The sequence below is a fragment of the Carassius auratus genome, chromosome 21, assembly GCF_003368295.1.
Source record: "Carassius auratus strain Wakin chromosome 21, ASM336829v1, whole genome shotgun sequence".
In the NCBI taxonomy this organism is placed as follows: domain Eukaryota; kingdom Metazoa; phylum Chordata; class Actinopteri; order Cypriniformes; family Cyprinidae; genus Carassius; species Carassius auratus.
This window is the reverse complement of record NC_039263.1, coordinates 20074397-20097024: the sequence shown is the minus strand read 5'-3', so window position 1 is coordinate 20097024 and position 22628 is coordinate 20074397. Positions and strand designations below refer to the sequence as shown.

Genomic DNA, 22628 nt, shown 5'->3' with positions numbered 1-22628 from the left:
CTCCCTTGCAACTACATAGCAATGCCTTAGTGAGTTCCCCTAGAAAACCCTAGCACCCATTTTGACCTCCCTAGTAACAGCATATCAATGTCTTAGCAACCATCCTGAACCCCCTAGCAACTGTATTGTAACCATATGTCTATGTAGCAATGCCCTAGCAACCAGAACACTATAACAACCACCCAAAAGCCCTAGGAACCACTTAGAACACATCAGCAGCTGCTAGCAATGTATGAAGCTGTCACACCTTAGCAACCTCAAAGCAATCATCCACAGCACTGTACTGTAGCATCAAGGCCGTGACTTTTGCTTCCTCAAATGTAAAAGTCTAGATTCCTTCTGATATTTCTACGGTTCGTGTCAGTACTATGGAGGAACACAGGCTCTCATGAGAGGCATAAAACACATGCTGAGTGTGGTGCAGTGGTCTGGAATGAGTGTTGCTGTGGATTAGAAATGAGTTAGGATCTTTGCTGGCTGATCTCTCCATCTTCACATGCCCTAAGTGGCACATCCTCCCTGCGTGCCGCAGCTCGGTCTGGGCTGGGCTGGGCCGGTCTGGGCTGCAGTGGGTCTATTTTAGTCTCAGAAGCGTGATAACCTCAACTCCTCTGCTCTTTTAATCTGAGGTCTGAACAAGACGCAGAGCAGCTCTCTTAATTCACTTCTGGCTTCTCCTCACCATCTCGTCTGTTAGTCAAAACGGTGCACAACACTGACAAAAAGTACAAAGATCCTTACGGCAACCATATTGTAAGCATATTGTAAGCATTATATTTTTTATATATGCGTCCCCCCCCCCTTCACATATATATATGTGTGTATATTTATTATGTATTATGTAAATACACACACATACAGTATATATTTTACAAATATTAACATGCATATATATTCATATATTTTATTTTATATATCATATATAAATATATTTAATATATAAACATAACATATTTATTTAAAAGGCACCTATTATGCCCCTATTTACAATAATTAATATTGGTATTGGGTGTCCTCAGAATGTGTCTGTAAAGTTTCAGTCCAAAATACCCAATAGATCATTTATTTTAACAGCTGGACAATGTCATTTTGGGGTAGTGTCTAAAAAAAGAGCTGTTTTTGAGTGTATCACTTTAAATGCAAATGAGCTGCATGTTCCCACCCATTCTCTAGAAGAGGGGCTCGTGTATATGTCCCTCTGCATTGCATATCTACAATAATAAACAGCCGGTAGAAGCAACATAACTGAGAATGAGAGAACCAATGTTCAGCCGTACGTATGGGAAGCCAAATGCACTGAAAGTGAGAAAAAAAACAGCACAATGTTAGTTCTCACACCGTGCTGACCTGTCATCATCATGGACAAATTGACTGAGCTGCAATACAACACAAATATCATGCTAACGGCACAAACTAATCTCACAAGCGCAGAGCTGATCGGTTAAAAATACTTAATGTATGCACACAGATTGGTTAAAACACTAAACACTATAGCGACATGACATTCATGAAGGAGTCTGGAGTGATACAGCTTACAACTGCTGAGGGCGGAAACTATAGCAATGCAGAGCTGTCAATCAACCCCCGTGGCCAGGTCCTATGCAATGTGACGTCACACTGCATGAGAATTGAAATGGCAGCCCTAGTGAGACTGACTTGGTTTAAAGGGGATTAAAAAAATGAGTGTGTGGATTTTTATCACTGTAGAGTGGTTGTGTTCACACACTGCCAACACAAATTTATGCCCAAATGTAAAAGTGGATTTTGCATAATAGGTGCCCTTTAAATATATACATGCATGTGTTTGGATTAATCACATCCAAAATAAAAGTTTAATATATTTGTGTGCAATGTGCACATTTATTATGTAAAATACAGACACATACAGCATATATTTTGAAAATATTTATACTTACATGTATATATTTATATTCATATAAATTATATTATATAAAAAATCGTGTTAATTGAATACAGATTCACAGAATTTTGCTATATAAACAGTTTGTGTATGTATAACAAATCATTTATTATATACCGTATATTTACATTTAGTTTGATTCCATTTACTTAATCTTCATATTCAGTCATTCATTCAGTCATTTTTTATTTTATAAATGTATTTTATTTTATTTTGTGAGCAAAAGGACCATGTTTTAAAAGTATTTAGAGGCAATTTTAATTTTATAATGATTTTCGAAGGAGAAAATTAAAACAGATACTTTACAAGCCTATTAATAATAACATGAGACAAAAGTCATATGTTGCTTTAGTAGCTTGCTTTGTGTGTTATTTTAAAACCATCCTCATGTGGAAGGTTTCTAAAACAAACACTGAAACCTATCATGCCCAAGGCCTCATATTTCAATGTTAAACAGAGCTTATTTATGGTCTGAGGATAGAGGCAATCGATTCTTGGATGTAACACAAGAACATGGAACAAAACAACAACACAATCAAGCTAGCTTCTGTTTAAACAGCATTTCTCATATGTACACTCATTAGCAGCAAACAAACTTTCATTAAAAAAAATGGTTTAAAGAACATAAATTCCATGCATATCTTTCCTTTTTAATATATTATTAATTTATCTGATTTCTCTGAGCTCTACTCAGTTCATTTTTTATAAGTGTAACATTAAACTAGGTAGGTCTTGTTCAAGCTTCCCGCTTTCATTGATGTATCATTCTGTACATCCTCAGTATGAACAATAATATCCATTAAAAATGCAGCTACGGGAAAACCGGATCGATTATATTCTTTCATATACTGCAAGTCCAATGCATTGGCCACAATATAGTGCATGAAATATTTCGTTGCCAATATTTGAAATGATTAGCAGTGTTTCTGAAAGCAAAGAAAAATCTAGCAAAATGCACACTGGGAACAGATGTTAAGAAGTTCTATGAACTAGTAGTCGAACAATATATTTGATAAACACTGAAAATCAGTATTTTTTTTTTTTCAGTCTTCTTTACCAGTAAAATATATTTGAAAATCAGACTTGTTTTCAGATAGCAGATCTTGAAATGAGTTTTCTTCCAAAGTGCCCATATTAAAGAGAGAGACTAAGAAAAAGACACTTATTGCCTGTTATTTCCATCTGGCAACATCACTACGATAGCCACAACCTAAAAAGCCGCCAAGACACCATCCACTATCCCTAATTATAGAGCCTAAATTACCAGAGTTAAATTATTGATCAGTGCCACAGATAATGGTTGTGTCAGATAGTTGATCTCCCATGATTCAAATGCCAAACTCTTGATCCCAGACAACATCGCTCAGCACATCTGTGATCATTCACACAAATGAACATCTCATGTGGGTCTGAATGGGAAATTCATTCCCTTCGGCACTCTGGGATCCTTAGTTCCAAACATAACGGTGTACAATGTTTGATGTAAAATGATGACCTGGCACAGTCATCTTACAGGTTTGACATTTCAGTAAGTACATATATTCAATTATTTATATCATTGGACATTTGAAAACAGGAGACAGATACAAGTTAACCACAGGATGTTATCTTAAAGGAGGAAGCAGAAACTTAGTGTTCCTTATCAAATAAAAACCATACATATTTTCATTATTTATTATCAAATGTACGATGATCTAAACATTGTTTACATATAATTTTTGTATTTAAAATATATTAACTAAATCATTACATTAAATTTGATTTTTTTTTGCACTCTAATATATTTGTAAAAATGTATGTATACATGTATACATATATCTCTATATAATTTTTTCATTCTATAAATATATATATATATATATATATATATATATATATATATTAGAATGTATCATTAAATATGCATAAATAAAAATATGCATAAATACAAAAATTATATTTATAATTACTTTTTTTAAAGTGAAATTAACTATTAATAATTGAAAAACGATATTACCTGTATTAAAAAAAAAATCTGACATTGCAACACTATGCTATATCATAAAAGTACAATATGTTCAATAAAGACATAAAGATTGACAGTAAGATATTGCTGTCAAACAAACTTTTAGAGGCCTAATCACATTAAACTGAATCAGAACCATCATATAGTGAATATTTGGTATAGTGACATATGATTGATAGTCAGAGAATATGGGCTGAATATACTGTATATATAAATCCTTCAGCTGCTGTGAGATCTGAGTGACTGTCTAATGTTTCAGTGATGCTCCATCTCAAACAGATGTCTGTAACAGACTAAAAATGTTGCTCCGCTCTGTTCTTATGTTTTTTTACTGTCCTCATAGCTAAAAAAAGCATCTGAGACTACCAGAGCTGTCTGATCTCTTAGTATAATCAAGTCTATGATCAAGAAACTTTTTTTTTTTTTTGCAGCACAATCGACGCAGAGCATCCAGGCTCAAAGGTTTCTGACACAATCATGTCAAAGCACAGCAACTCTGAGAGCAAGACAATAAAATCCCAGCTGCGACATTCAAAGAAAGAACGAGACTGAAATTTTGATTAGTTAGATGTTGGGCGGTCAGTGTAGTTTTACAACTAACTAATCCATTCTGAGATTTAAAGAAAGAAGCTACTTCATTAACCTCTAACACTGTCACTAATCTAAAGGAACATATTTAGCCATGCTGGCTTACTCATTCCAATGGGACCACTGCGCTGCAGACACACACAGAGAGAGAGAGAGAGAGAGAGAGAAAATGCATGCAGATATCTCACACACATACACACTGTACTGTTCCAATGACAGATTGGTCGCCGTGTAAAACCAGCAGAGAACCTAAAAGAACATTGATTTAAAAACGGCTGACATCTCTCTCTCTCTCTCTCTGGTGTCTCTGGACCAGTACTGTTCCCACTTCCAGATTTAAAAGGATTCCTGATCCCATGTGACGTCTATATCTTCAGAATTTCAAACACACAGACTGTGCAAAACAAGTTACTGGTAATCCTTTATGTGCTCATCTTGTAAATATGTTCTTTCAGAATCCGATGGCCATGTGGATAAGGGAAAATTATATTATCCAATAATATCGCATCCTCAGATATTTTCATCCAATCAAATCAAGCCCCGCCTTACGTGATTTCCCGCTTGAATATCCTATTTAACTTACAAGTAATATTATTTTATGCTTATCAAGGCTGCATTTATTTGATCATTGAAATCTTTTGTAACAGTTTGTAACATTTCTTTACTGTCGCTTTTGTACAATTCAGTGCGCCATTGCTGATTAAAGGTCTTCATATATTTATTAACATAACTGAGTTGTTGTTTTGTTTTGTCTCTCTCTCTTTCACTCTCAATCTGAACTCAACTGTGGATCTATACAGCAATGGAGTGGAGCTTAAACAGATCCTCACTCTACTGGCTGAGCATGATGTGTATTTGCCAAAGGTTGGCTGAGAGAGCAAGGCAACCAGTCAGTGGAGCGATAAAAAGAGAAAGAGAGAGAGAGAGCTGATGAAAAAAGAGTTGCAGCAGTGGCTACAGGGATAGTGTGTCCTGAAGAGAATGTCAGTTCATTAGGAAGTAGTCCTGTGTGCTTCTGTCCACTGTTGAAGGTCATCTGCCAAATGAGTAAATGAAATATAGAGTGATGGGAACAGATAGAGAGAAAAAGGAGGGTGGATAGAGAGACTTGGCAGCAATTTGGCAATGCTCATGTGTACTGAGACTGCAGTCTGGACGGATTAGGACATGATAGAGAGAGAGAACGAGGCAGAAAGATCATGGAAGAGGATCTGCAGTGGTGAGGTTAGAGAAATCTGGGCTGGTTTAGCAAGATTTTGATGAGAAAAAGTTCAGGTTTTATTGGGATCTCTGGTATTTGATTGTAGAATGTATTGTCTTGGCAAACCTGAGAATAGTTTGAGACATTGGGATGGCTTCTGAAACTCTAAATATGCATGTTAGATTCCTAGGGCCTTTACGCACTGTGAGAAAGAGGAGAGACAGAAAAATTCAGTAAAAGTCTTCATTTGCTTTCCATTTCATTGCCGTCTAGACACTATGCACATATCTTAAGAGCTTTTTATAACAAATAAGTCACAGATAATTATTAATGGCTCAGTCTGAACTTGTGTTAAATCACTAAATTAGCAAGAGCACTTACTCGCTGCACCTTCAGTTTTTTTTTTTTTTTAAGTGTTAGTACATTTATATAATACTATGTTTTTTGCTTAGTATAAAGATCCATGTAAGCCCATTTCTGCCACTGATTAATAAGAAAAAAAATAGTAATTGCAACTTTTTTTCACACAATTCTGAGAATATACTGTAAACTCACAATTCTGAGAACTTATCAGTCCTTTTCCCCCCTCATAACTGGATTTTATAACTCGCAATTGTGAGAAAAAAAAGTCAGAATTGTGAAACAAAAACTTGTCCCGTTTAAACTGTCTTGTTTAGTTTTAACATTTTAGAGTAAAAGTGGAACTTAATGAAGGACTAAATGACTCCTAAGAGCTGCTTTTTATAACAAATCAATCATAAAGGATTCATGAATGATTCAGTCTTGAACTCATGATATGTAATTCACTAAATCAGTAGAAGCACCTATACTCGATGAACAGCCAATTCGTAGTTTTTTTTATTGTATTTTATTATTATTTTTATTATTGGCTTTTCTTTTCATAAAAAAATGTAATTGAGGATGTACTCAAATAATAATATTACTGAAATTAAACTTGTTTTTTTTTATCTTTATGGTGTCTGCTTTAGTTAATAGTTTCAAAATGTAAGCGGAACTGAATGAAAGAATCAAAGACTCTTAAGAGCCAGTTCTTTATAACAAATCAATCACAAATGATTCATGAATGTTTTGAAGTTTTCAGTTTTGAACTCATTTTGTTTAACTCACTAATTCAGTATGAGCTCTAATTCACCGAAATGCCTTTTTAATAAATAAATAAATATATTTTCAAAAAAGTATTATATTATTTGTTTAATATATAGTTCAGGCTAGGTAAGTTCTTGAGGATAAACTCAAGTACAAAGAAACTTGTTATTGGAATGAAACATGTTTTTCTTGATTATTTGTGTTTGTGGCATTTTCTTTAGTTAATCTTTTTAGAGTGGAAGCGGAACGTAGCAGCAAATGATTTTTACAATTTCCCAAGATCTGTCAATTCTTGTCTGGACGACACTCGCGCACAGTTGAGCCATGAAAGAGAAATGCACAAACATGAAAGAGGGTGAAGAAAGAGGCTTAATTTCTCCTGAGAGTGTAACACCGCAAAGACTTCTTAAAGGAGGATTGGAATTTTCTACCCTCTTTCTCTGAAGAGCATCTGTTCTGTTTTGAGTGTCACTCTCTCTATCGCATGTCATGCTGCATTACTTAACAGTTCTTGGTCTCGGTGCAAAAATCTAGCAGAGATATTAAACTGGGGGTTTTCATAACCATGCATAAGAATCATTTCCCCTTGGGCTTCCTTTTCTAACGCAACCATCTATGTCATCATCACCAACCCATTACCATCACGATCACAATGAAAGTGTGATCGATTCAGCTTCAGTACTTGAGGTATGAAAATACACTATTGTATAAAACCTCCTTTACTCATTGTGACATCTTCAGGATTTGAGTGGATTTCCACTGACGACGGTGTAATTTTTCACATGTATGGAAGAAACTAGTGCTGTTTTCTTGCACAAGCTCATTTTGTTTTGGCCTGATTCCAACTAATCACACTACTAGAGTGACGAGCCGTTTAATTCTAAAAGGATTGCTCCAATTTTAGTTCAATTATAAAACAACTTGCGTTAGCCTGACAACATGCTTCATGAACTTTAGCACATTAGCACGGTTAGCACATTAATATTAGTATAAATGTATAAATAAAGACCTTTTTTAAAAGATTGTTTTCAGCTACAGTACATATCGGTAATTGGAAGTTCCCCATGGGAGCATAATACAGATGGGCAAAAGATCTGTGACAAATGTAACTCATTCCTTTGCATCAAAAGACACGTCTCAGTACATTAACTCAGTACATTAAGACATTAGCGCACCAATACATTATAATGAATCAACTTTGGTGCCATTATGTAACTCCTCAAGATTCTGAGACCCAGACAAATTTGCATCAGTGCATGTGTTGCCAGATCAAGACTGCTGATCATATCATCCCTTAATATTAGTGCTTGAAAGCAGTTTTAGCTGAAGTTGTCAACATTTATTTAGACAGGAAGCAAAGTGAAAAAGAGAGGGGAAGGGGTCAGGAACGAGCCGTGAGCCGTGTTTTTCTGCATAATTTGTCATTACATATTATTTTAAAGCATACATTTTTTTCTTTTCATCTTTTAATCCTTGTGAAATTATTTTCCTTTTCAGGTGATATCATCAAGGCTGCTTAAGTTTCAACCAATCAGTGTTGTTTGTGTTTCAGGAGGGGAGGAGTCTCCTGTGAATGACTACAAACTCTGGTAATGCTCATTTTTTTTTTATGATCCAATTTCTGAATAATTTTTTTTATTATTAATTGATTGATTGATTCATTGATTGAAAAACATTTCTTATTATTAATTATGAAAACAGTATGGAAACTTTCATACCTTTTTTTCGGGAATATTAAATATAATTCAAGTTTTTCATTGTGCATTCCAATTAATCTCAATCCAACTGCATTTGGGTTGTTTTGATTAGGTAAGAATAACTAAAAATACTAGCTAACTAACACAATAAAACACAATAAAAACATGGTTTAAAAAAAAAGGAGTTATCTGTTTTTTATATATATATACATACATATAGAACAGCATTTATTTGAAACAGAAATTTAGCAAATTGCTTTAAAAATATCGTATTCACTTTTAAATGGTAGTGTACATCACATTATGGAAGTAAAATAGATAGCAAATATTCCTTCAGGTTGACTAAGCCATGATCTCTATTTGTACAACCTCATCATTCAATGACGGTGCCAAAATGTCAAAAACTGTCTTGGAGGAGTAATTTCTAGGTTGTGTCCTCATTTCACACGGTTCCCTGATGTGCAGCAGGACTTGCATGCATGTTCACCCACCGGTCCACCTCTACAGCAGCAGCTAGATAATAAAACAGATTAGGCTAATCTGTGGAATTATCAGTCTTAAATATTCCATGTCCGTCCTTCATTATCCAGAGTGGTCTTGCAGATGGAACGTCAACATGCATTAAAGCGGCTCGGTGTAAATCAACAGCTTGCTGACAGAGTCACAGCTTAAAAGAATCTCAATGTCAGTGTTGAATAACGCTTTATTTTTCATTTTAATTAATGTGATTAAGTTATATTAATCTGCCTTAATGAAGACAAAATTGATCCCATTGGGATTGTAAATCCAAGTCTGCATTAGTCACACTGTGTCCTACACTCGTCATAAACAATGAAGTCACCTCAAGCCAGCAGGGGGCAGAGCTTGGAAAATTGGGCTTTTGGGTGATTCAGCATTTCAATACCATATGCTTCTTACCAAATGGGTAACTGCTTTAAGGTATAGTGAAGTATAACTAAAGACCTAAAGCCCCAGCAGCCTCTTCTTTCGAAGGAAAGAACCCCAATTGGTGCTCTTTAAATGTCACGGAAAACAGACAAATCTCATGTTGTGTTAAAAAGCAGTGGAGTGAGAAATAGTTGAGTTTCCAAAAACGTAAGTGTACAAATCCATCCCCACTGGCACACCAAAGAGCGGAGTGCGGGATGAAGCAGGGGATATTCTCTAATAAATGGATCAAGAATAGGAGCATCTTTACGAGAAAAAAAAAAACAAAAACAAAAATCCTCGGTTGAAAATAACCCAGCAAACTTCTTGCCAAGGAGATAGATAATGAATTATTGAATCAGATCCCACATCGCCAGTTTGTGGGGATTTAACCAATGCCATAGAAAAAAAAAAAAGACTGTTGTGGCTGTTTCTTTGTTTTTATCATTAGTGGTGTATCAAAGCATGCGGTTTGTAGAGTGGTGGTCCTATTACTTTACAAAATCATACAAAAATAGATTTTGCTTGGAAAAAAAGATTAAAAAAAAAAAAAAACTGAAAAAAGGTATCACAGGTACCAAAACCTATTACAGTAAGTAGCGCAACTGTTTCCAACACTGATAAAAAATCAGCAAATTACAATGATTTCTCAAAGGTCATGTGACACTGAAGACTTGATGAAAACTGGAAACTGATAAAAATTCAGCTCTGCCACCACTGGAATAAATTATATTTTAAAGTATATATATAAAAAATATTAAATTGTTATAAAAATAAAGTAAACACAATTTTTTTTTTTTTTTTTTTTTAAATGGTAAAAATGCAGAAAGGTTTCTGTGAGGGGTAGGTAGGGTTCGAAATAAAACACGAAATTCTAAAGCCAAAACACTGAAATGGTATTTTCTTGTAAAACGTGCTCCAGCAAATATTTCTAAAAACTTGTATAAATTTTTCAAAATTGTAAATAAAACAGTATTTCCAGTCATTACATATGTGCATAAAAAGTTAATGCACATCAGGTTCACTGCATATGTAACACTCAATGAACAGATGTTACAGTACATCTAAGCTGTGCATTAACATCTACGCTGAAGTGTGTAAGACCATGATTCATAAGCACATGTGTAATTGCAGTGTGTCAGGCGCTAGATATACATAAGCACACAAACATACATACAACCCAGAACAGACAGGCAAAGAGACCGAAAGAGACAGAGCATGAGACGCCGAACACTGCGGGTGAAACCATATTTGCGAGAAATGTTTTAATCTTCCAGTTGCTCTAAACTCACTGGAGAATGAAGCAGCAATGTAGTCATTTGCTTTGGGTAAGAGATTGATTCAGTATCGTTTTCTGTTTATGGTTTTTCCCAGCATCCCCTGTTCTCCTTTGGGGCGATGGGAGGCTGGTGCTCACGGGCAACGATCGCCCAAATGACTAGTCCTTGTTAATTCTCCTGCGAGCTGCAGTGCCACCGTTTGCCTGCTCTTCCATACGGTGCAGTTTTGGGCAAAGATTAATTGTTAATTGAGAGGAAGAGAAGAGAAATTGTGTTAGCATGCCTGGACAAAGGGAGCCTCTTGAGAAATCGAATTAAGCAAAGACACACGAGTTTAAAGAGCAAGGAAAAAGTGAATGGGACAAAAAACAACCTGGCCCTTGGACTTGATCTTTTCAAAGTATGACTACAGATCTGCACATGCAATGGAGGTCAGCAGAATTTGACAAGAAAATATTTACAAGCAAGGAATTTTTGCTAAAATGACTGCTAAAGTTTATTTACAAGATAATCTGTGTATGTATATGTAATTTTTTTTTTAATATAAATAAAGTATATATAATTGATATAATAATACATATATAATACAATATAATTATGTACTTTATCATTTTTTCTATATATATATATATATATATATATATATATATATATATATATATATTTTATTATTATTATTATTTTATTTATTTATTTATTTAAAGAAATTATAATCAAAACTGTCAAGAGATGTCTGTGAAAATCGAGAAAATAAAAGAAATTGTAAATGCATTCCAATAATCTCTGATTTAAGGATCAAATAAGATCTGTACATATCCTTCCGGGATTCACTAGATTTAGTGGATACTGACGTTAATATGGTCTGTTAAACATGAATAAATATTAAGTCTTATTATACTTAAAATCCAATCATACCTTACCTAATATCAAGTTACTATAATTGTACATTGTTGTTTGAGAATGAATCTCATTTACAGACATGAATTAGATTCTCAGGCCTGCATTGGACTTCCAAGCCATTAAAACAAACTTCCTGCTAAAGAGACCTGCCGTGTCCAAGCAGCCAGTCACATACACTCGCCACGTGATGAGAGCTTTTAGCCTGCTGAGGAAGACAGACAGCTTACACACACACACACACACACAGAGAGAGTGATGAGGATATTCAGTGGCTCAAGAGGCTTGTGTGAGCGAGCATGTACAGAAACAATACTTTAGCCAATTATGAGCGACACTTTAACCTGCTTTTTGCATATCAGCATATTTCCAGAATATAATAACGATGCTGAAAATTCAGCTTCTACATCACAGGAAAAAATAACATTTTAAAATATATAAAAACGGAAAAACTTTATTTTAAACTTTAATAATATATTTTTTTATTGTATTTTTAGCAAATAAATGTAGCTTTGGTGAGCATAAGAGACATAAAAGTTGATATAGAAAATATGAAAGCAGTTTTTAGACTGTTTTATTTGCCCTCATGTTAGCACACAATAAATAAGTAAATAAGTTTCTTCCAAATCTGAGAAAACTGACTGCACGTACAGTAAATCACTGGATTCGTGCTGTCAAGATAACCAGCTCAAGCTGACTCAGCCCAATTCTGCTTTCAGGGAGCGGATGCTGATACAAGACGTCCTGCTTTCGTATCTTAAATGTGTGACTGAACTGTTTGTGCTACGGTTTCTAATACTTGGCACAGATGCAAGATCTCACTGATTAGACAAACAGGCAATATCCTCAGCTGCCCTCACCTAGCATTAACTCCCTCACCTAGCATTACCTCCTGACTCCTGTGCCGCACGCAGGGGCGGGACGTTTGTGGAGAAGGGATGAGCCACCAGAAACAGACACAGGTGCTTTGAAAAACACACAGGTGGACGACAAAACACAGTGACTAACAACACAGGAAACCAACCAGAATGATGTAGTCGCTTCTCAGGAGCAGCATTTACTCTGGGATTTGGTGACCTTTTGTTGTAGAAAGGACAGTATTGACCTGTCGATTGTGACATTTGAATGCACCGTGTATTTCTGAGGTGCTGAGCGCCTAGACAGGCGACAAACAAGCATGCTATAAAATGAATCAAGTTACAATGATAGGAATATTCGGTACGCACATTTGAATAAACAGCCTAAATATTTTCTGAGATCTTCAAGGCTTCTCAGTTTGTACAAAAAAATAATAGACATGTCGACAGTTACGCACTTTGCTAACATTCATTTCAATCAAATATGTATTTATTTATTTAGATTATGTTTTATATTTATTTCTTATTCATTAATTTTAATTATTATTTATCTTATTAGTAAATAATACTATAATGTCATTATTATGAATTAATGTAAATAATTATTATATATTTTTGTTATTGAATTATTTTTTATTGGTATTATTTATTTTATTTAGATAAGAATTAAAATATTAATTAGTATTTAGAATTATCAAGTTAATATTATTAATATTTAAATTTATTTGCAGTAATTATTTTAATCAAATAATAATGGCATTATTTATTAAGTTATTAATGTATTATTTTAATGTTTTGATTATTTAATATTTTAATGTAATATTTGAAACATGAATTAAATAAACTTAAATGTATCTGTTTATTTGTTAATATAAACAGTTATTTGTTTGTAATTGATTGATTGATTGATTGAACTACGCATTTAACCTATTTAAATGTCGATTTGAAAATATTTATTTATTTCCATTTTTATTTTAAATTAATAAACTGATAATTGATTCTTTAGTTTGAGATTTTTGAGGCTTTCTGCAAGGACACAGTCCATTTGGAAACCTGTACAATAACCCTAAGGATCCTCACTGTCCTAAAAAAAAAAACAACCTGCATGTAAAAACTGGGTCTTGTCAGATGACTCGTCTTCACACCAGTTTACTAACACAGGCATCATTAAGTACCTCTCTCCTCTCTCTTTCTTTCCTATTTGAGCTCAGATCGTGGGTCTGACTTGCCCCTTTTAGATAAATTTGCCAGCTCACTGATGAATCATTCTGCTTAATTTTCTCCCTGGTTGAGACATACTTAAAGAGACTGCATCATCTTGACTTGTTCATGATCTTCTGTGATCTTCTGATTGATTCGGATGCATGATGTGGTTTAAATGCAACGCCCATTTAAAGAAATAAAGGTTTGTTAAATTTTCACCCTCTCTCCACAGACAGTTTTTTCTACTGTATCTTTAAGACGTCTACAGTATATGTCAATAGCTCTGTTATGCTCGGCAAACCTCTGTTTACTGGCATACTTAACACCGTTGTTTATCAGAATATGCATTGATATGCAAATATTGCAAGGCGCATGTAAATGTGCATATGGATGTGATATCATAACTTAGTTTGGAATTGATGAAGTATGGATGTATGGATGTTAATAATTGCGTATTAACAATATTCCTTCTAGTTTTTGTTCCTTCTGCCAATAGTTAAGAAATTTTTATATGAATTTGGACTGAAAATGCCAATATATATATATATATATATATATATATATATATATATATATATATATATATATATATATATATATATATATATTATAAAAAAGTGTTTTAACTATAATAGGGCTGGGTAAGTTAATGCATTATTATCACATTAACGCATTAATTGATAAACGTTGATAAACACAGATTTTTATTATTATGAAAGTCTGTTGCTCATTGGCTCTGAATACACACAAGACAAATCATGAGTCACAGGAGGGGATGCTCCTGATCAAATTATTAAGGCTAAGCATCAGCATTCAAGAACCACTGTCCACTCTTTTAACAGAAGAAGAATGGAACAAACTCGTAATCACGACTTCATAAATGGGAAAAAGGAAGTTTCCCAATTTCTAAAATCTCCCGCATCCCGCACACACGAGTCTCTACCCACACATCAAGTGTTGTCCCGTGCCACACTCTGCTGCGATGGGTCCCGCGATCGTACAGGTCTCTACTCGGAAGATGCCCGTTATAATGTTGCGATCGAGGCTCTGGACTCGGAGCAAAACTTTTTTTTTCTATAACTATTAATTTTTCTATAAAAACGTTAATGTCCTGGCAGTGACAAATAACTTGTTTTATATTTAATTACATTAATGTTATAAGTTAAGATTTACAAGAAACTGCTACTATGTTAAAGGAATACTGCAGTAAAAAAAGCACCTTATTTGTTTGAAGTGTTTGCAAACCAAATGTTATTGCAAAAAATTGCAAAATACACTACTTTTGATTGCATTATTAGTTTTGTGCATAACAATGCAATTAATCACGATTTAAAAAATGTATCATTGCCCAGCACTAATATATATATATATGTTTGTGTGTGTGTGTGTGTGTGTGGATGGCTGGATTAGATGGTAAAGTTACCTGTGCTAGGCAATGAGAGCGAACAGCTGTGTTTTGTTGTGGGTTCTACAATGATACACACATACACACACACACAAACACCATCAGGCCTCCAGAGTTGACAAAACGCTGGTGTGAGAGCAAATGGACAGATGTGACCCTCATTGACTTGGGGATTCGAGCACTCACTTGTCCCCCCACCCTCGTCTGTTTATTTTTCCAAAATCACACTGAATGTCCAATCCATCCAGTTTTTTCTCCATTACCTCTTTTCTTTTCTTTCCATTCTTTTCTTTTAATGTACTGTACCGCCCATGCATGTTGTTCTCTCTGTCCCAATCCAAATAGCATAAGATAAGCTTTTAAGAGCATTTCAGAGACAGAATATAAAGCATGAATGATGATCCCCTTGGAGAGAAAAGAGAAGCTTCTATAACATGTCATTTTGTCTCAGTTACCCATGTCAGCCATGATAGCCTTTGAGGAGAATCCTAATGGTTGTGAATTAGTTTCAGCTGCTACTTCTTGTTTATGTAACTGTTGTATTAAAACAAGGCCACTATAATACACTACCATTCAACAGTTTGAGGCCAGTAAAATTGAGAAATGAAAGCTTGTGTTTAGCAAGGGCAGATTAAAGTGATTATAAATCACAGTATAGACATGAACATTTTTACAATAGATTTACTGTATACTTTAAATACATGCTGTTCTTTTACTCTTTATGTTTCTTTAAATAATGTATTTACAAAAATATTAAGTGTTTTCAACAAAGGTGATAATAAGAAAAGTTTATTGAGCTGCAAATCGGCAGATTAGAATGATTTCTGAAAGATCGTGTGACATTAAAGACTGGAGTAATGATGCTAAAAAAAATCAGCTTTGCATCACAGAAATAAATACTTTTTATAATGTATTCAAATAGACAACAGGTATTTTGAATTGTAATAATATAACACTGTTTTACTGATCAAATAAATGCCTCGGTGAGCACAAGAGACAAAATATAAATAAAAAATCTTACCAACTCCAAACCTTTCAACGGTAATGTTGTTACAAAAAAATTTAAAGATCTGATGTGGCATATTAGTCAATCTATCACTATTATAAATCAAAAAAGAAAGATTCCTGTGAACACAGTTCTACAGTGTTGAAACCCTGAAAAGTTATAGCAAGGAATGTAAGGAATTCTGGTCAATAGACCTTATTCAGGAAACACGAGCAGAATGAATTGTATGTGAAACCATTGTCATGCAAATGAGTGCATTCAGTTCAAAGGATTTACAAACCATTTACACAAAAATAATATAGAAAACCATATTCGTATACATATGTGCCCACTATTCCACCTCCCCTACCCCTATTGAGGCGTCTTATCAGGAGAAACAGAGAGAAAGAGAGAAACAGACATAGAGGAAGTGAGAGACAGGAATTAAAAAAGTAATAAAATAGGGTGTAAATTAAGAGTAAATTAAAATAAGCAATTCTAGATAATGCAAAGAAGAAAGAGTAGGTAAGGAAATTAGTCCGAGATATGAAGAAAGGAAAGAGATATGCATGTGCATACAGTATATGTATAAGAAACCGATGTTAGCTTGCATGTGCATAAGCATACCAATAAAACCACATTTTCTGTAAACCTTTCAAGCTTTACCGAACATCATGTCTGCTCTGCGTCAACCTCTTGATTCACACTCCAGGTTTGATTAAAGCCCGTTTAGACTCTGCACCATGTCACACTGCGGCATCGTGATCCGTGCGCTAACTCACGCCAGATCAGGGTACCGTGACTTCATTCAACATGGCGGTAAATCCACAGAGGCGTATACACTGTGGAATATAGCACACAGACCTGCTCTCGGCAGGATTTGGACAGAGATAATGAACCCTGGAATCACAGCATGTGCCAGGAGCACAACCCGATGTTTGTTCCTGACAATCAAAACATCTCTCTGAGAAGAGGGTGGGGAGGTTAACAGCTAACAGCTAGTGTGGAAATATGCAGTAATGCATTTAACATGTATAGATATAAATATGCAAACAGCACTCATATGACAATGAGAGGTCAGAAAGGAAGACAGGGAGAGATAGGTCTGATAGTCATTTCCCAGAATGCATCAGTGCAGCATGAGAGAGGGGAAATGTTGTGTATAATGCGGATTCTTCCGGGGATGCCGTAAATAAGTGCTTAGTAAAGCCTCTGGCCCGTTTTAGCCTGTGGTTCTGGATTACTACTTTAAAATGTACATTTTACTGCATTAGTTGGTCACAGCTAGGTCATATTTATGGTTAATGGTTCAAACACACACTTAAACTTAACATTTTCACGTTTCTCGCCCCAAAATATTAGCATTTAGATGTGAATGACACCTCGTGGCTTTTTGAGAAGAGATGTGCTATTAATATTCTAAGCCATCTGACTTATCATTTTGCATGGTGGATATTAAAACAACCTGGGCTACTAAGAAAAGCATGCCTCTAATTTTCCAGCTGTAAAACACCAATGACATATATTCCTTTAACTAATTGATTAATAAAGACTTATTTTTGCAGGGTTTCTTGCATAACACTAAAGATGCTATCACCTCAAAACTGTTATCACGGTGCATGATTTGTAAACAGACACATTTGGACAATGGCGTCACATCACTACCTCCATATGTAAGGCTTTTCCAATGTGGTAAACTTGCTTGTTAGTCCAGCTAGTAACAGTGTTGCATTTGCAATGTAAAACTCCCGAGTATGAGTCCTATGTCGCGAAACTTGATGAATAAGCTAAAATGCTATTGTTGCTTCAACAAATGTGTTTTAGCTCAAGTTTGTTTTTCTTAATATTATTACTAGATTAATATTACAACTAGATTTACATTGACTTCAGTGGGCTATTTTAACCCTTTCGAGTCGATTAACGCATATATGCGTTTTGAGTCATTTTCACCTGATAACCCCGAAAAGAACTTAAATTACACTCTCAGTTTTAATCGTACAGATAAGAGCAATACATCAATCGAATCTGTAAAGGGTCTAGATTTTTTTGGATACAGACATAATAACAAAAAACCTTTGTGCACTTATAAAATAAAGATAACAAACAAGGTGCGCTGTCTACAGTCTTTGTCTCCGCTGATCGTCATGTACAAACATTTCATTAAAATGAACTGTAACTCCGTGAATACTCAACGAAGAGACATGAGAGAGATATCTATAGAAAGCCTGAAATGTCTACTTTTAAACTAAACAAGTGCTGCCGAAAACAAATATTCTGAGATAAAGTAATCCATATGAAAACAACGCGATGTCTATTTTTCATATCTCCGCTCATTATATTTAATGTGACCACGCCCCCGCGCTGAACGCGCTATTCAGATTCAAACTGAAGCGCGCGGCTTGAATACGCCCACACAGAAGAAAAAGCAGCCAGACTATTCTTCAAGTTTTTATTTTATTTTACTGTTTGCTTCGCGATGAGAGGAATAAGACTTAATTCAACCCAAAAAGATGTGATATGGTTGAGGATTTGAGAAATGGATTTCCTCAGAAAAAAGAATGAAGCACTTTATTCAGCAGAGATCATAAACATGAGTAAGTCTCTTTTTATTTATTTGTACTAGTTTTCACATAACGTGTAAACATTTTACTAGTTAGACTTTTTCCAAATACTTATTCCAAACTATAATTCCTGACTAAATGTATAATCAAGTGAAACATTATGAAGTTTCAATAACAATATACAATACTATACCATTCAAAAGCTTGATGTAAATAATATAAATGTGACAAATAGAGATAACTCTAACAAATGTAAAAACAATGCAGTTCTTTCGATTTGTTCCCCCTAAAAAAACCTGAAAAATATTATCAGCTCTTTTCAACATTAAAAATAATAATAATAATAATGATGATAATAAATGGGGTTTATTTGGTAGAAAATAAGATTGTTAAAAGGATTTCTGAAGGATTGTGTGACTAGAGAAAGGATGCCAAAAAATTTGAAAGTCAGCTTTGATTGTTCTAATAAACTGTTTAACTGTTCCCTCAAGTGGATATTAAATTATGTTGTGGGATAATTAAATATATTCTTAATAAACTACAAACATAAAATTATATACTTTTATTTTGTTCTCTTTCTTGTAAGTCCTCCCTCACAGTGGCACAGTTGAATGAGAGGCTCATTATGCAGCTCATTATGCAGGCCTTTGTCTTCTCAGGTGTAAATCACAATGATATTCATGATAGTTGACGCCTACTCGCATATGACTTTTACCAACAAAAAGTGTTTTAGAAAATTTAAATCAATATATTGTTTTCTGTGAGTGAGTAAACAAGATGATTTTCACATCATTCAGAAAGAAAAATTCTAGGCTACAAGCTCCAGTTCTCAACTTTTCCGGCAACCAATTTTATGTATGTGTTTTATTCCCTTATTCAAGTGATTTAACATTTTTAGTTTTTCACTAACCATGCATAACATTTTTTTTCTCAAAAATACAATCATGTACATGCATGCCTTTCACATATTATTATAGCCCAGTTTGTGCTGATTACAGTGATATTAGACTTTACCCATTTAGATATTTATAAGAAACTGAAAAAAGCACAAATGTCAGGGCATAACAAAACTTCTCAAGGCCCCAAAAATACCCTTAGACTCCAGAGGGTTAAATTGGACAATTAAGTAACAACCCAAATCATACTAGAAACCATATAGCAATACCTTATAAACAACATAGCAACACCTTGGCATCATGATGGTCAGTTCATGGCTGTGTTGTTAGCATTAGGTGTTTTTGATAATGTTTTTGTTTTCTCTCTGCATACAAGCATGCTAATGGAGACCCTCTCTTAACTAATCCAATGGTAGATTGCAGCAGAAAACAATAGTAATAAATCAGCCGTGATTACTGTCAGCCACATTAGCTTGTTTTACTCTTCCTAAGAGGTACATCTGTATTTCAATTAGGTAAGATCCGAGAGCGTAGACTCTGCTTTCTACCAGTCCAGACTTGGGTGTCTGCCAGCTGAAGAGGAAGACGAACTGGCTTTAAGAGTTTAATAACCCTCAGGGCACCAAAACAAAGAGAGATCTCTTCCCTCTCCAGCTTTCAAACCTCCTCGACACCCCTGATGTTGCATTTGTACCTTGGAATTTGTTTTGTTTATTTTTTTTATCAAGCAACAGTGAGAAAAGGTTGTTTGAGTTGGGTTAACTTTTTAAAACATAAGCTGTAATTTATACTGTACAACTGGCTAGGGATAATAGCAGGTGGGAAGCAGAAACATGCAGTATTTTTCTGACGAAAGTGACCTTAAAGTGCAACAACACTCTTGTGAAACCTGCCAGTTGGGGAGGGCTTGCAAACCATATGCATCATGTGAAGATTAATGCTTTGTATTTTAACTTAGTGTGTCTCAGACAGAGGTGGGAATTAAGTGCTCTAGCACGAATGCAGAGGCATTTAATAGTTTTGCTCAACTGCTCTGTGTTAAAGATGTCTGTTCCTCTTCCAGCTCTCGATCTTGAGGTGTTGCCGAGGGCTTAGTGGCAGATATGCTTACCTTAACCCCCAAATAAGTATCTCCACCTCTAAAGAGTGTGCCCCAGAGGTCTTGGAGAGGGGTACGTGCTGCAAAACAACACCTGAGCTCAAAGAACCTTGGGTTGATTGTGTCAAACACATGCACACACAACTAAACATGCACAGCATCAACTAGCATCTCTTTTTGTTCATACTAGAAGCTAGCAAATCCAAGATGTGTTACTAAAGGCCATCTGCGTCATAGCTCGTTCACTCACACACTCATACACACACTGTCCCCTCACCTCCTCCCACTGGTGGATGTATCTGATGAGGCGTGAAAGCCTGAGAAGACGGAGCAAGCTGAGGATTTTGGTGAAGCGTACGATACGCAGAGCTCGGGCCGTCTTGTAGACCTCCGAATCGAAGCCTTTCTCCACTATTAGAAAGATATAATCCACCGGGATGGAGGACAGGAAGTCTACCACGAACCAGCTCTTCAGGTAGTTCATCTTAATGACCTTTGGGTCCAGGATGATCTCTGAGCTCTCCTCGTTCACAATTCCCGTTCGGAAGTTCATGACCAGATCCACCAGGAAGATGGTGTCCGAGGCCACGTTGAAGATGAGCCAGCTGGTGGTGGTTTGCTCAGAAAAGAAGGTTATTCCCACAGGAATGATAATTAGATTCCCCATCATCATGATGAGCATTATCAAGTCCCAGTAGAACCTGCAGGGGAGACAGAAAGTGACGTGTTAAACCATTTTTCTCCCAGCAAAAATAACAAATGAAAAATTGGTTGCCTTTCGATTCATGAGTGTAGATTTGAATTGATTCGGCCACACCTTACAGGAAATTGAATTGGAGCATGAATTAGAATGACTGGAAGAGGAGTCTTCTGAACTGCAGTTCAACACAGTAAAATGCATTATGGGAAAATATCTAAACACCTTCACATAATAAGGCATCGTAATCTTTTCACAAAACATTTTGACTTCATAAACTTAAAAATACAGTTGCACATGTATGATTTTCATTGAATTTCAATTTTAATTCTGTGTACTTTCATCTAAATTTGAAATGCAATTTTTTACTTTCTGTTTGCTACCTCAATTCAAACTGGAATTTCTAAAGAATTCTCTTTTCTCTTCTGAATGGCACATGACGCTCCAGCTCATACCAGCATGAATTCCCTGGTTTGGATACATCGGCATCCCATTCTGAAGAGCAGCATCCACAACATAGCATTTGGTCTTCTCGGTGTGTTTCTGGTCAAACTTATATGGCTTAACCATTTCGACTGCCTTATCTATCAAAAATTTACCCATAAATTGACTTTACAAACACTTCAAAAGCACTTTCACATTTCCTCCTATCCTGATTCTATTCCCGATAGCAGAAAAATGCTATCCCTGTTCAGGATGAAGATGATGTTGCAGGACTGGAAAGATTAAATTCCTGCTCTTTTCTGCTGGAATGCCCTCATTGCGACGGCCTTTAGATATTTGTGATGTTTCTCTGGGTCCTGTCTAACAGACTTCCTTCAGCGATCAGTACAGCTCGCGCCTGCAGTCCGCACATGATGCACTACATCTCATTTCCCTGTCGCTTTTGATATCACCGCCAACACTTCCTGCTGGATCGCCGCCCTGTTACAGCACAGCACGGCTCGCGCTTTGCTCTCTAGATGAGGAGGCAAAGAGCCACAGGACCGAATTGTAACATGAGAAGGTGTCCCTCTATTATGTGAGAGTTGTATGTTTACAAGTGTCTGTGTGCGACATTCTTCTTTGCTTTGCTTGTACATACGCAGAAAGCTAATTAAAGGTACAGGCTGTAATTGCTGAGGCAGCAGCCCTTGAACCCTCAGGAATTAGCTTGTGTTTTGAAAACATGCGAATGGAGCCACCATAGGGGTGAATGGATTCGTGGCAGCCATTTGAAAGTGTTTGTTGATGCAGTACCACTAGCGGCCTGCTGATCCCAGCAATTACACAGTTTGCACTTTATTAGTGTGTACTGCTAAC

At 35.4% G+C, this 22628-nt stretch overlaps 1 protein-coding gene across 1 annotated transcript in view; it reads right to left on the bottom strand.

Annotated features, from left to right (window-relative positions):
- The window catches only part of hcn1 (hyperpolarization activated cyclic nucleotide-gated potassium channel 1), a 109010-nt gene that overhangs the window by 69498 nt on the left and 16884 nt on the right, over positions 1-22628 (bottom strand). The window contains exon 2 of the mRNA XM_026196635.1: positions 20907-21330. Coding sequence (XP_026052420.1) covers positions 20907-21330 — 424 coding nt within the window. The remainder of the gene's footprint in view (positions 1-20906; positions 21331-22628) is intronic.